The sequence below is a fragment of the Fringilla coelebs genome (assembly GCF_963513975.1).
Source record: "Fringilla coelebs genome assembly, chromosome: 6".
Taxonomy (NCBI): Eukaryota; Metazoa; Chordata; class Aves; order Passeriformes; family Fringillidae; genus Fringilla; species Fringilla coelebs.
Window position 1 is genome coordinate 15,024,833 of NC_140034.1, and position 16,474 is coordinate 15,041,306.

The 16,474-nt window shown below is 38.1% G+C and overlaps 1 protein-coding gene across 1 annotated transcript in view; it reads left to right on the forward strand.

The window, feature by feature from the left end:
- CLMN (calmin) overlaps positions 1-4,498 on the forward strand; it is a gene marked incomplete at its 5' end in the record, with an annotated part of 69,528 nt that extends 65,030 nt beyond the window's left edge. The window contains 4 exons of the mRNA XM_084208018.1: positions 187-365; positions 1,580-1,643; positions 2,675-2,736; positions 4,213-4,498. Of these exons, the coding sequence (XP_084064144.1) occupies positions 187-365; positions 1,580-1,643; positions 2,675-2,736; positions 4,213-4,366 (459 nt within the window). The 3' untranslated portion in view covers positions 4,367-4,498. The remainder of the gene's footprint in view (positions 1-186; positions 366-1,579; positions 1,644-2,674; positions 2,737-4,212) is intronic.
- Between the last annotated feature and the right edge of the window lie 11,976 nt (positions 4,499-16,474).

Sequence of the window (16,474 nt, forward strand, 5' to 3'; positions counted from 1 at the left end):
ATGTACGTTGAACTGATTCCATGTATCACAAAAGATCTTAAATAAATTAATTTCTTTTTTTCGGTGAGACTTTCAGTCTCATACTATCTGCAATTGAGTGTCTGAGTGGGCTGCACCACTAAGATATTTGGAAGGGTGGGGAATCAGTCATGTCATCTAAAGCAAAACATTTCTGAATTTCAACAGGCCATAGTAGACCATTTAGAGGATTTACCAACAGTCATAAAGACACTAGAAGAAAATAGTAATCCAAAGGAGGAAGAGAAAAATATGATTGAAGAAGATTTGCAGATCTCAGATGTTGCTGCTACTACTCTATCACAAGATGACCTGGAAGAAAATGCTGAATTCCAGGAATTTACCAGGTATTTCACATTAACTTTGTCTCAAATACACTTAACCTGTCCTTTGAAATTGCCCTGTCCATTGGATGTTTATTGTAGTCTTGTTTTAGGAAGAAGTTTTGAGATTCATTTGCTTCTTCCTGTGTTTCTTTTAAATATGTCAAGTGATTCAGTGGGACTTGATTTGACTGTGCCACAAACTTTGCCACACAAAACCCAAGCGGAAGCCCAGTGCATTTTGAACATGGAAGTGTTATAGTTGCTTTTCTAACAGAGAGTATTTTGTAACGTAGATGAAATAGTCCACGTGCATTGTTACACTATGGGGAAGCATGACACTAACTGATTTCAGTAGATACTTTTTGGATGTTTGTTTCTTGTTATGAACAAGTAAATGAGATGTTGGAGAGAAAATAAGATAAAGAACTCATGGGTCAAGGTAAAGGCATTTAAATGAAAAGGCAAAGGCCATGTGTGGAAGCAAATTAGAAGAAGACTTTTAGAAAAATTTTATTTATTCTCTACTTTCCATCAGCATGGGAAGCCACTTCCTGGGAAGCAGGGTGTAGTGGTTGCTTCAGAAGACAGATATAAGAACAAGTACATGTGTGAGTGTCACTGCCCTTTGGTCAGTTTGGGTCAGATCTCCTGGCTGGGTCCCCTCCAAGCATCTTGCCCAGCCCCAGCCCACTGCTCTGGGGAAATCTCACTGCAGCCCAGGCAGACCCAGTAAAGAGACACTCAGTTAATTTTGCTCCATTTACTTCTGGTTTTTCTTATGTTCTAATTTATTCTTAGGTAATCTATTTTAGCGGGACATGAACTGTAATTTTTTGATGCTTATCACTTGAACACTCTAATGAATTTGAGAGTTTGCTTAGAAAAACCCGTTGTCCCCTTCAAGCTTACTGTTCCCTGTCAGTCCAATTTTTTATATCAATGGCCATAAAACTTGGGTATACACTCAGTTAAATGTCAGTGATGTCAAAGGTGCAAAAATGCTCTCAGATACAATTTTTTAGAAAATATTCCTTTTTGAGAATATGAATTTTTTATTGTGCATCAGAATTTCCCAAAGCCATTTTTATCATGTTACTGATAAATTCCAGTCCATATTCTAATACATGCAGCAATGCATATTTGTGGTTTTGTGTAGCTTAAACCTGTCACATCCATTTGCAGTGTCTCTTTTAAACTTAACTTTATGAATTTTAAAACTTTGCTTTTACATACAGTAGCAGTGACAGTGATGTCAACATTCATCTCCGAAAAAGGTTTTCTCCTAGTGATTCTGAGGAGGTAAGTGTGGACGTTTATTTATTGCTGTTTCTCTGGTTCTCTCAAACTCCAGAAGTTCACACACTGTAAAAAAGCCTCTAACAGTAAGAAAGTCTTGTGACTTCTAATAATTTTAGTACAAAAATTATTAGAATAGTTGCAAAGTTTTACTGAACTCTCCTAAAAACATACTAACCTTTACTGAACGTTAAGCAAATTCACAAAGGAGTACCTCATACTACAGTTAAATCTGTTGTAACTTTAAATCTTACTTCATCATACCTGTATAGCTGCAACATTTTGCCTCTTTGAAGCTGCTTTTGTTTGCTGCTCCAGTTTCTTTTAGTTTTTGCATTATCTCTATAATGTTGATGCCCTGGTCTCAACCCTGTAAAAATGCTGGGTGTCTCCTGAAGAGCACTGTTTCTGAAAAAGTGGGCTCTCTCCCTTTTCCTCACAGTAGCAGTGTATTATATTATCAGTAGCAGCAACTAACCCTAAAAGAATTTTAGTTGTAACGTGAAACTGCGTCCCTAATGACAGACATGATTCACACTGGCTTCTTGACAGCACACGATACAGCTGAGGTCTGGATTTTTAAAGTCAGAAGGAAGGGACAGCATCAGGATTCTGGGCATGCTGAGCAAGGGCAGGAATATGGCCTTTTTTCAACACAAAAATAAAATTCTGACCATCTTGGATTAAAAAAAAAATGCTGCCACCAGTGCTCAGTGAAAGAGAGGTTTTACACAGATGCTTTAGTTTTGCAATACTGTCAGAGCTACTAGAAATACATATGAACAAGGGGAATTTTATTAAACTGATGAAAGCAGTTGAAAGCAAAAAAAATCTTATTTCACAACTTTTTCCCTTTTCTGTGTGTGCACCAGACTGCAGTGCTGGATGTGCTGACAGAAAATATGTTTATAAGCACACTTTCATTTTATTTGAGCAAACATTAGATACAATTTGCATGAAATACACAATTACAACCTTTGTGGTGGGAATTGAATTTTATTTTTGTTATCTAATCTGTTTGTGGTTTGTTTAAGGAAACCTATGGTGTAAACGAGCAGAAGATGACAGATATAGGTGAAAATCCATTAATCATCAGGTGAGTGTTTCTTATTCAGACTGACTTTTGCAAGGAAGCCATTAACTCCTAGGTACTACTAGCAGTGATACAAAGGGAGCTGGAAATTAATTATAATGGTAGCAACTGTCTTCTGTAATGGCTCAGAGTCCACATTTCTCATAGGCGTAAGATACAAAATTTCCTTATTGCTCAATCTGTCCCTTGACTAAAGTGCTTTTGATTGACTTGAAAAATTCAGCTGTCTAAGCAAGATTCTGAGCATTTTACCCACTTGGTGAATATCTTAGGCTGAGAGAAGAGTGGAAGAACTTAAAATGTTAGGCCCTCTGGCAGTGATGACTCTTTCCAGGTTTGGAAGACTGTCAAAACAATATTTAGTGAGATCAGTGCCAGGGAAAGTCAATTACTTCAGTGGAGGACTGGCCTCTGTTGGGAATCTGTAGTTTTGGTCATTTGTATGTGCGCTTAGTTTAGACTTAGGGTGACTGGTCATGAACACATGCATCCCTTTGGTATTAGGGTCTAAATATCTTTAAGAAACAAGGATCACTTTAGGTTTTGCCTCTTAGTAACTCTCAGAGATTCTAGGTGAAATGGATGCTATATTTAGATGAAGAAAACACACAAAATATTATCAGGATCCACTGGCCTCTCTCTCTCTACTAAAAAAAAAATACACAAATAGCTGCTTCAGATGTATCAGTTGTACAATGTGCTGATATTTTGTGTAATACTCAGGTGTATATTCAGTAGGAGTCCCCAAGCAGAAAAACACTATTTTTCTTCAAAAGTAGATTAAAACCAGTTTACCGGAATATTTTTCTTACAGTACTAGAAAATTAGAAAATTATTGTACCATCTTGTGCCTTTTTAAATAAGACCTTTCCTTGTCTTTGTGAGAGCTCAGTGGTGCTGGCAGAATCCATCAGCCTTTGCCCTTATGAACCACAGCTGGAAATTTGTGAAGTTTAAATTTTGGAGTTGTCCTGCAAACCCCCAACTGCTGATAGGTTTCTTGGTTGGAAGCCTTGGGCTTTTTCTGTTTAATATCTAGTGCCTAGCATGAGAGGCTCTGAACGTAGATGATTTGGTGAAAGTATATCAAGTCAGATCCAGTGTATAAGCAAAACAGTAGAAGTGTGAGATGTGGTGCCCAGTGCTATGTTTACTGTTCTGAAAATAAAAGGGCATCTTTTTGACTAGTGGAAATCTCCTTACATCAGAGGGCGGTACTGTAATGGCACTTACTTAAACTACCTGAGAATTTGTCTGAGTTTTCAGAAGATTGATTCTTACATATGCTGACTCTGGAAGGAACACACTGTTAAAGCCCAGTATGCCCCTCCTAGTCTAGCTGGGGCCCTCCAACTAACTAGACTGAAAAGGTTCATTAAACTGCTGTCTTTTAGACCACCCTCTGATCTTCACAGTAATTATTAACACTGAAGGTTTCTTCTTTTCCTTGCCTCTTACTGAATTCTCTCCTATTTTCAGGAAGAAAACGGACTTGGAAACAAGTGAGACTCCAGCACCAACTCATGAGATCACAATTTTTGAGCAGCCAGAGCTATTCTACTTTGTCATTTTCTTTTGGGTGCTGGTCTACTGCCTTTTACTCCTTCCACAGCTTCTTAGCAACAAAGTTTGATCCGTGTGAGGTGTAGAAAATAAAGGGATGGTGGCTGGATTGCTTTGCATATCTGCATATGAATATGTTCCTTCAGGTGAAGCACAAACAGAAATCCAGAACCTGGTATTTGTGTTTATTATATCAGGTTGTCCTCAATTCCGCTACTGTTGTGCTATGACAGTGTCAAAGCACGTTTTATATTATGGTAATTGTGTAAATATATATAAAAATTATTTGATTTAGTAGATGCGATTTTGTACATTTGTGCCTTGCTTTATAAGATGCTAAATAAAACCAGATAATTATCAGTAGAAGTATGAACAATTCAGAGCTCTAGTCTTCAAAAATTATTCTTCTGGCTTCACTTTCTTATGTAGGGCCTGATAGCTATGGAAGAGGGATGCTGTTGACTTACCTCTGGATCTAACCACCTGCAAGGGCAAGGCTAGAAATGCTTCTTCACATTTTCCATTTTAGGTAGTTGGAGGCAGAGCAGAGCTACAGGTAGTGAAACACACATCAGGAACTGATTACAGTTCTAGCAGCAAATCCAGTGGAGCAACAAAATCAGGTTGAGGGTTTATTGGGGTAGGGAAGTTTGATTTTTTTAGAATTTTAAGTAATTTTTATCCTGCACCTTTTGGTATGTTTGATTGGCAGGAAAATTTGGGTATGAAGACGTGTGAAGAACATACATGCTAGCTACTTCTTAGGAAACTTGATATGGGAAATCTCAGGCCAGAAACTGAAGTTTTTTAGAAGTACCTCAGTCCTTCTGAGTCTGCTCTTGCTTCAATTTCTTTGCTGCTTTTATTAAGTGATTGCATAAAGATTGCTCTCTTTTGCAGATACGAAAAATAATAGGTAACCAGCTTTGCTGAGGCCACTGTTAAAGCTCTAGGGTGTGGTAAAAGAATTAGTAATATCTTTTAAGTGTCCATTTCAATTGAGAAAGAAATTATAGATGTAAAACTAAATACAGAGAAATGCTGACAATGAGTATTGACTTCCTAGTGTGACTAAAGAGATTCCTGTGGCTTATCCATGGGCACAGTTGAGCCACTTCTGCCTCTTGCAATTTTTGTCCACATCAATGATCACTTTAGGATATTTCATATAGGATTTTTGCCAGAGAAGGTGTAATCCATGCTTTATAGGACAAAAGAGAAGTCTTCAATTTCATAGCAGTAACTTCTCTCTATGTGATTTTTAGTGAAGTCACTACTTCTCATTGGCACATTTTTAGTTTCATAGTGTGCTTTATGAGACAACATCACATTGCTGCTTCTATCTGAAAATTCAGAAGGTGACTGCGATGTGCTTCCTAAAATGAAGGGTTTTAAAATTTTACACTGAGTGAAAATTAAATAATGGCTATAAGTTTTACATATTTTGTTGTACATAAGGTGTATCTCTACCCTGGCTAACTTTTCAGATTAACTAATTGCACCTGGGATCAAGATACATCAAAATATACAGCAATTTATTTGCAGGTATTTAAAACCTGTCTGTAGTCATGTTATCTGCTGGGGCAATTCTAACCATCCGTCACACTTCATTCTTCTTCATAAGCTTTTTGTCCCCCTGAGATTTTTTCTCCTGAGCTGCAGTTAGGAATCAATAGAAGTAAGAAATAACAGGAGATTTTAACATTGAAGACAAAATTCTGAACACCTTTCAACAAAGCTGAAATTTTTCCTATTCTGTCCTGCCACTGTTGACTAGAGCTGGATTCACCCCATGAACCTAGAAATAACATCCATTGTTCTTGAGGAAGAGATGCAAATGTCCCAAATTAATTTGGTTTAAATCAGCTTAAAAAAATCCCACATTTCTTTCATCTTGTTCACAAAAGCAGTCAAGATTTTGAGTCAGCTGATTTTGTGGTCCACAAACCTGTTTGTGCTTGTTGTAGAAGACAGTGATACTTTCTTCCAAAAGCAAACCTAAATAAGAATTTTTGAAGGTGCTTTCTGGAAGTAGACTAAAATAGAAAGTTTAAGGGTTAATGCTTTTTCCTCTGAAAGAATAAAATTTAGTAAAAGAAACATTTTATGTTTATCCTGAAAACCAGGGAATACCAGGCTGGGGTACAGCATCTATTTAATAGCTGCAAGCACCAGTGTACTACACTAGTTTGGAGCAAAATGTTGACAGCTTTTCATTATGTTCCACTCTTCATAGGCTTCTTTGGTTTATGATAACTTTTTCTGACCCTTTGTATCTGTACTCTGGTTCTTCCATGTTTATTAATCTTCAGCAGAGGCTACTTGGAGTTGGATTACAGTCTCTTTTTAGGGCTTCACAGCTATCAAAGTTGTTCAATCAATTATGCTCCCTTCTTCTTTCCTTCCTCCTAAGAAAATTAATCAGGATGAGGAGCTCTTTGGATGTCTTAGCTAAGCAACTGACATCCATGAAGAATGAAAGGTAAACGGGAATGTGGTGATGCCAGAAATGGCATTACATAGTATTTTTGTCTGAGAAGGAGAAACCCCAAGGGTTTTTTTGTTACCTGCCACTGAAGAGTGACTGATACATTGCAATGAGCAGTTTAAATGTCAAACAGCATCCCACAATTATATTGGTCATCTCCACCAGTGTTTCAATTGGGGTACATTTTCCAGCCTATCCCATTGAGAGACAGATTGCTTCTTCCATCCAAAATAGATAAAAAAAAAATACTAAGCCATTCCATGATACTTGGTATTACATTGCTTTCAATTTTGGGTTTTGTTTTGTTGTGGGTGTGCTATAACAGAAGCAGTGTACCCTACCCAGCCATTCCATGGGTGAGAAGACCCAGGGTGAAGCACTAAGAGTGATTATACTGATGTTGTCAGTTGTGCTTAAAAAAACTGAACTCTTCAAGAGTTTTGCCTTTACCTTGAACTGTAAAGACTGACATAAGCAGCAGCTTCCCCCAGTTAAACTGACTTGTGAGACTGCATCTCTTCTTCCACAGTGCAAGATCCAATTCCTTAATGCAAGGGCCCTGTTCTGAAAACATTGCTTGGTTTTGGGGTTTGTGGCCTATTCTGAGCTATTGCCTAAAAGCTTGATTATAAAACATTTATTATGGCAAAGCCTATTTTAACTTGCTGCCCAGGGGGCTGGCTGGCAATAGTAGAGGGTTTAAACCCTGGTGGGCAATCCATTGTCTACCCATTTTCCAACAGATATGTGCACTGTCTGAATACAGAAGTTTTTGCCGAACTTTTGCTTGGGTTGAAAAATGCTAAGCTTGAACTGACCACACATGATATATTGATTTGGCAGCTGAATTCGGATACACAGAGGTACTGATCTGTTAAGACTATTTCTACAACCTGCTGGTTTTGAGCAAATGTGGTTAGCAGAGCATTGTGAAGTGTAAGTGTCAGGAAGTGCCTTGAGGATCACTGGATAAAGGATGTTTGGTGTTCACAGAAGCAGCATTAAAGACTGAGTGGCAAATGTAATAGGATGGTTCAATGTCATTGCAGTCATGTAACTTAACTGCAAAGTGTTTCATTGTGATTTTATAGAAAGAGCAAGGAAAGATGCACCATTAAAGACAGAACCCCACTAAACATTTATGGGGCAGATGACTTAGAGTTGAAGAAGTGAGTTAAACAGTCACATAATCTACAAACTGACCAGAATATAGCTTTTGCCAAATTGTAGGAAATTATCAGTGCAAAGGCAGGGCAAACACAGACTACAGTAAAAAATGACAATCAATTTTCAATGCCATGAATATTTTTGAGAGATTGAGCTCTAAAATGTATTTTTATTGAGTTTCTAGATTGTAATGAATGTGTCTACAGAATTTTATGCAAAGCTTGAGAGTTCAGCTGTTTTAAAATGATTTTTTTATATAGCAGTGATTATTTTATCTATATATTTAATAGAATTGTAAAACCATTTTAAGAGTACCTGTAAAATTCTATGTATGTGATACGATTATTTATTAATTATGACTCATGAGAATGAACATTAAGCTATGCATTGGTTGTGTCATCCATTTGAAACTGGAAACTGCAAACAGGAGAAGAGCTTTTAACAAACAACAGATCTGAAAAGCAGGGAAAATGATTGAACACATTTGTGTGATTCTTAAAGCTGCATAGCAATATGTCATTTTGTGATGTTAAACTTTCAGCTAAAGTTGCAAGATATACTGAGTGATTGAGCTACTTTCTTCCATTAAAACTTCCTGAGGCTGAAATTTCTACATGTTGATATTTGGCATCTAAACACACTTAAATCCTGTACATTTTCTGGACACTCCCAGTTTACTCCTGTTCAGTATGACTGTAACTTCTTTATTCAAGTAGTGCTTCACTGAGTTTACAAGGGTACCATGCTGTACCCAGTGGGGGTTTTTAGGGTTCTCTGCACTAATCCTCAAAGAATTCAAACTTTAGGAGATTCATTTGGCCAGTGTATGTGGTATCACATTCAGCCATCTAACACAATAATAATTATAATTGTGCATTATCACTTATGCTAGCTTTAAATACTTGGGAGTCCCTTCTTGCCAAGCACAAACGTGAATGCATCCAGTGATGTGTTCAGTTCCTCTACTTCTGTGGAAGTCAGTGCAACACATCTGTGTGCTAAGCACACACTACAAGATCTGGCCCTGAGGGCACTTAAATCAACATCAACCACATAGGCCAGGAAGTCGCTGAAGCCTATGCAATGCCCATGCAAATCCAATGTACACCAACCATACACCACTCACTTCAGTTACCTCCCTTTTACACAGAGCATTTGTTTGCCTAAATTCTGCAGAATCAACCCTCCAAAGAGAGGAAATTCACATCTACTTCTGTCTTCAAGAGAACAGCAGCAGGGAACAAATAACTGGAAAACAAGGGTGAGGTTTCAGCCTGGGGTATGGCCATGGAAGTTCCCAAACTGCTATAGCTGAAAGCTCATACCCTGACAATAGGTTGCCTGCTGTTTCCATTGAGCTAATAGGTAGCAGATCTGAATGGAGGTAAAAACCACAAAATCCTTTGTATTTCTGCATTGTGCAGGTTTTTGTCAGGTAAATAGCTTCCCCTGGCACACCACTTGATAACACAAATTTACAGCTGCCCGACTTACCGTTCACGTTCCAGGTTTGTATAGAAACAGGACACACAGTGTGGCTTGTCCTCAGCCATTCCAGCCCAAGATCATGAAGCCGTTCATGCAGGAGGATGGGATACATGCGCATTCAATGATCTGGAAAAGTCATGTTCTCTGCAGTATCTTGCTCGCTCATTGCTTCACACAACTCCAGAGCTCACAAAGGGTGAAAAATTAATCCTTATTTTTTCAAGTGCCATAGTCATTCCAGGGTTATTTTAACTGAAATTGTGGAACATCAAAGTATTTCTTTCCTCCACTAAATGTAAGACATGGAAAACCTCCTCCCACCTTAGTGGCACTTTTGACAATTCCTTTCCAAGCAGCTGCTACTGCTGATACTGGAAAATGAGACCCATGTTACTTCTCTCCATAGTGGGCGGAAATGTCTTAAGTTTGCGTCTCTGGAACATAAAATTGGCCCCAAGTGATTAATATTTTTTTCTTCATGAAAAGGTTAGAAGGACCAATAAAAAGAATTTTACCTTTGTAAGAAATACTATAACCTACCATTCCAAGAAAGACTAGTTCCTGGTCATCACTACTGTGTTAAGGCCAGGTAATATCTTACTCCTCAATAGTTTCCTTAATTCCACTGGGCCTTCCTGGAATCTCTTTGATTCACATAATAGATTTGCTGTGTCCAAGGACTAGTTTGTACAGGGGGGTCCTTGGTCCATGGCCATTATTAAGACTGTAACAGAAAATCACTCTTGTTTATCTCAGAATGACTGGTCTGATGTGAATCAAGTAACTTTCAACATATATACTGCTGAGTTCTTGAAAGAAACAATGCAGTCACATTTTAATGCCAAATAAGTTACACAAGTCAAATAAGTATTTTTACTGTAATGAAAAATTCAACTTGTACTTTTGTCTTGAACAAAACATTTTAGTAGGCATACCACCTTGTGCTATTGTATACCGCTGTGTAAAAAGCTGAATAAACTGTTTTACCTTTCTTGTTAAAGTTCTCTAGATTAAACTGTAAAGTGCTAGATGGCTAAAGAGTTAATGGGGGACTTCATCCTAAATAAATAATCTGTAAGTAAGGAATGTAATATTTAAAATACATGTTTCTCCTTGGCAAGTGGTGAGGAATGATGATTTTTTTAAAATGAGAACAAATGCTGGGAGGATTTGAGTGGTGTCCAGATATACTGAAGGAAATGCATTTTCATGTACTATCAAATACATTTCTTCTAAATACTTTCTGTCAGGGGCTTGTATTGGATGTTTGCACTAGTTGATCAAAGCTAATTTTTGTGAGAAAGAACTAAATTCTTCTGTATAGCTGGTAAACAAAGTGTTTTTAGAAACTGTCATGCTGTTATAAGAATAGTATTTACTAGTGAATAGCTCCAATTTATTTTACGGAATCTCCAGTTTTGAAATAAATGGACAGGCTTCCTGTATCTAATCTGCTACCTGTGGGTTTGTCTTGTTCCATTTATTAATTGTGGTAATTATATATTGTATCTGTTATATATATTATTTTGTATCTATTACACATTTTCATGCCCAGAAACTAAATGCATATTCTAGGAGAGAAGACCACAGTAAAGACTACAAATTCATAAAGTGCATTGTTTCCCATTTACCCAAAAAGTGACTTTTCATTTTGGAGGAAGAATCTAAACTTTTCTTCTGGTCAACAAACAAATGGATTTAAAATTTTTATAAAGGGGAAGAATTACTAATTTATTAATGGATAGAAACTGGCATTATAAAGGGAAGCCACAGGAAAGCTTACAAAAACAGTTGTGTTTAATTTTTTACTGTTCTTACAATTTATTTATCTGGACTGTTTCTATATACATGTTTAGACTTGGGGATTAGTAAATTACTAGCTGCAGTACCATTTCATATTTACTATGTATTTTCCCCTACACGTTAATTCCCTTTGCAGTATATGAGAAAAAGAAAATATAGTACAATAGAGTTGCAATAGTTCAGAATCAGCCCCATGATGTGTGTCCTGAAATAGATACCTAAATTGGATAAACACACTGAAAAGAAATGGCATATGAGAAAGGTATAGGAATGCTTCCTTCTAAAAGTTTCATGGGTATCATGCTTTAGGACTTGTAAATATTCCTCTAATCCTTCTACAAAATCAAATCATCTCACATGTTTTCAAAGCGCTTCTAACCACTCCTGCAGTAGTTGTACTTGCCTATTGGATCACCCTCCCCCACACCTAAGTGTACACAGCAAGAGAATATTCATGCTTCTGTTGAGAATTTGGGATATTTGGGTTGGGTCCAGCCCTGTTAGCAATGTAGATTTCCGGAATCATAGAACAGTTTGGGCTGGAAGAGACCTTCAAATCTTATCCAGTCTACTTGCTCTGCCATGAGCACCTCCATCAAATCAGGTTGATCAGAGACCCGTCCAGTATGACCAAATGTTTCCAGGGATAAGGCAACTACCACTTTTCATTACCAAAACTTTAAAATCTCTAAATACACTTTGCTTTTTGGTTTTGGTTTGGTTTTTTATATGTTTTGGTTTTTTATATGTTTTACTTTTTTTTTTTTTTTGCTACTGACACTGTGTTTAGTGGAATTTGCAAGGGTACTGGGGAGGATGCAAGTGTGTGTGGAAGCAGAGTAAACTTTTACAATGGTATGAGATCCAAAGTTTAGTTCAAATTCAAACATAGTAAGACAGGAACTGTTGGACTGGTTTTCTTTTAACTACTCTGGGATAAAAGTAATTCTGACAGAAAATCAAAAATAATCTTCCTTATCCTTGCTGTGTAACCACAATTATTGTAGCTTGAAGATGATGCACAATGCAGTGTTAGAAACACACTGGATCCATCTGGATCTTGTCAGCAACAAAGACAAGCACGTGGTTCATTTCAGATAAGGAGCCCTCCACATGTGTACACACTGAGTATGCACTTGGGTTGTGCAGGAGCCCAGACCTCCTAAGGATAACCTGTAGCCATCACACATATTCTTGTTGGTAGTGTAAACTGAAATCTTCATCCTCTCTTCTGGGCTCATTTTACCCAGTCAGTAAGCAAAAGCCAGCAGGAGCAGGAGAACCTTCAAACTGGCGAGTGGAGAGAGCAAAGCCTTTGACTTGAGCTGTGCTCTCTATTATGACACCAATATGTGGTGGTAGTCTGTTCTTGAGTTGCTGTTTCTACTGATGTTACAAGGATTATTTCCAGGAGAGCTAATTGCAGCAATTTATGAGATGCCTTCTGCGACTAACTCCATTCCTTGGTGAGACAGTACCACTGGCTTACCACAGTCCTTGGCAAACCACACTTTATTTTGGAACATCATATAACATATGATCAAAGCAAAATGTATAGCTCCATCTGCTGTAAATACTTTGAATTTATTATTTTTCATTTATTTTTGCTCTGTACCCTGGGGAACAGATTTATCAGTCTGCTGGTATATATTTTCTGCATGTTAACAAGAATCGACATACATATAGATTTATACATTGTAAAATGGTATTTCTTGGTTCTCAGGCATAAATGAGCATTAACAAGGGTATGTGTCAAGGACATTAGGAACTTCTGTTAACTGTTGTATGACAGATCTTTTGCACTGTGCCATTGCAGCTACTTGTGAAATTGCTCCCCTCTTTCAGTAAAAAAACCCTATCAGGTGAAGTCCCAGGTGACTGGACAAAGGAAACCCTGTGCCCATTTTTAGACAAGGCAGAAAGGAAGAGCCTTTCCCCCTTGCTCCTCCAGCTCCCTACTGGCACAAACCTGAAAGGAAACAGTGCAGTGCTCAGTTCTTTACAGGCTAACATCATCAGTAATCCTGAGCAAAACTTTTCCTTCTTGCTGCCCATGTTCAGGAGATGTTTTTAGTCACACCAAAGTCTTTTGTGACTAGCTCCTTTTTCTACTCTTGATGTATTTCTAAATGTATAGGAAAAGTAATCACAGCATCCAAACCCACTGAAGGTTTGATGGCATCAAAAAAAGCCAAAAATTATTTCTAGAGGATTTGGAAGCCAATTTTGGTTTAAAAATATTCTCTCTCTGTGAGGCATTCCAGATCAGCTAACAGAATTTAAAGCTCAGATTTGAATACAAATCTTGCGGTTGACATAAATTTTGTTCCCCATTTTTTTTAAGCCACTGGTAGCTCTAGGGGGTGAAAAATTGATTTCTTTCCTAACAGAACATTTATTTTTCTCCATCCTTCTTCCTTACCAGTGATTTAAATTTGTTTAGCTTCTTTAGTGATGTGTCACTGTGATAGAGACACTCCAGAGACTGTAAGTAGATGATTATGGAGGAGATCATCAGTCTGAAGAAATCCAAGGAAAAAGCAGGGAACTTTGCCTGGGAGAGGTTGCCAGGAGAGAGAGGGGTCAGTTTCCGAATGACATCAGCTCATATCCTCATGTCTGTAATTTGAAAAGGTAAAAAAAGAAAATATTACTGAAGTTTCTCTTGCGCTAAGGAAAATACCCCTGGAATTATGAAGTCTGGGTCACTGAAGTGAGAAAGCATGCCTTTTTTTTTTAATGCATTTTAGGGTGAGACAAAGATTCATGCAACCTAACACCTTGTTAAAAATCTAAGCTTCAGTTTTAGAAATGGAATCTTCTTTCTTCCAACTTCCTTCTCTATAATGATACCTGCAGCTTTTTCTCATAATAAATCGCAGGTGCTATTATTAGCACTGTGGTTTAAAATGTTTTCAACTGCTCTTTCCAGCAGTGATTCACAGCTATGAGCTGGAAAACCTGGTAGCTAGACTAGAGGCTTCTTGAGAGGAAAGCCTCAAGGAAAAATTTCCCAAGTGAAGGGAAAGCAGAATAGACACATCCTTCCTGGCCAGAAACAAGAATGCATCGCTTGGGCACGTACTGCCTCGGTAACTGCCAGCTTGTGTCAGAGCGCCTTAGTGAACCAGGGTGTGACAGGAGGCCAGAAGGCACTGTGGCTGGTACCAGCAGCAGGGAACAACAGAGGTCACCATTGTCTCGCAGGAAGGAATCTCTTCAGAGTCCCTTTTAGACCCTGATATGAGTGGAGCTGAAATGCCTGGTTTCCACCAGTGTGATTGCAGAGTTCCGTAGGATGAACAAAAGCAATTCATTGTGACAAAGTGATTCTTAGTTTTTCTCTTTTCTAACCCAATCTTTCTTTAATCTTCGTTAACAGAAAAAAAACAGAAAAGCCTCTACTCACAATCCATTATTATTTTTTTTAAAAAGGGAGATAAATGTCTCTATTTTCTTGTTGTCTAACAACAGTTAGTCCATAGAATACATATCAGTATTTATAGTACTGAAGATATGGGGAAGGCTGTTACTTGGTACATTGTAACTCATTCTTTTCCAGATTTTAACAGTTGGGCAGTGTGTCCTTTTCATCCCACAGCCTGTTTGTTTTGTTTTTATGGTTGGTTGTGTGTTTTTTTACTGAACTCTGAATGCCAACCAGTTTATAATATGTGGAATTTTTCAGTTGCATCTCACAAGTTCATCTCACTTTAAAAATCTTTGTAAGGGATTTGTGAAATCAACATAAAAGTACATTTTTAATTTCGGGTTAAACTCTGAAGGTTAGGTCTGATTACACAAATATATGACATCAAATATTTTTTCTTAGAATAGAGAGAGGGTAGTGGGGATGGGATTGTAAGGAACAGCATAGATTGTATCATGTGCTTTTATATCAAAAACTCCTGTCAGCCAGCAGGCTCAAGGAGGAAATAGCTGTGGAGAAAGACACCTGATTTTATAAGAAAATAACTTCCAGAATTCTCCTGGTATTTGTCTATTTTGTTTTCTCAGTATTCTGCTTGCTTTCTCTTTGAACCTACTTGAAATGGATAAACTTCATTATTTAACCACGGCCTGTACTAAGGAAGGTTTCTTTCTGCTCTATTTCATGTTAGAAGGAATCAAGAATGCCAATTTCCTTTAGTACTTCAGCTAAAATTGGAAAAATAGACCCATATGCTCTGATAGTTCCCACTGGATAAGACTGAACAGCTGCTCTTCTTCCTCAGCTTTGTCATGGGATATAATTATTCTTCCATCCATAAAAAAACAGAAGGATGCCCTTTCAATCTTATAAAAATACCCAATACTGTAACATTAAATAATGGCAGGCATTACAGAAGTTGTTCTCTAAACAGCAGCAGAGGTTTGTGCCAAGAAAATACTTCATTTCATAATACCCCGGGCCTCTAGATCACTTTGAATCTGAAGTAATTTTACTCAGGTTGTTCTAAATGAACTTCAGGAGTGCTCCAGTCACTTTATCTTTTCATACTGATTTTGCAGGCACTGTTGTGTTACAATGGTTGTGTTACAATGGCAAGTCCCTGGTAGAGAGCAGATGGAAGGAAGCAGCTGGAGATCCAGTGACAGATCTTCCATTGAAAACACATTGCCTTCTGCACAATTTACAAGGGCAGTGGCTGGCCAGAAGTGGCATTGCATTTATGGTCATCTTTTTTATCAGGCATTAAGCTCGATCACCATCCAGTCCTTGTGCAAGCACATGAGATCACAGGAGACTCTCACTTGGTCCCCTGGCTTAACACAAATGTAATTCATTCACCTCTGCCTGAAGGGTTTTGGTGGTGGCAAAACCTTACCATACACCAGCTGTTTAATTTCAGATATTTCAGGGCACTTCTAAAAATATTTAGTAGTAACATCTCCTAGATCAATGGAGTGTTGCCAAAGTACTGGAGTGAGACCAGTGCTCCAGCCAGGCAACAATCTGCCTCATGCAGTGACAGAAGGAGATGCTGCCCTGGGAGCCCACACAACCCAACTACCGCCAGCTGTCCTTTCTTCTTCCACCTTCTGGGCCCTGCACCAGCAAGGACTGAAGGCTCCTCAGTGGAAAAGTAGCACTTCGCCTGTGGCAGGGAGGTGACTTCTTATGGAAATGGCCACCAGCGTGTGGAAAGGTAGGATTTTTGACGGAGAGCAGCTCAGCGCTGCTCTCTATCCGCACTGCCAAAAGGGATCACCTTTTTCCCCTAGGTCTTG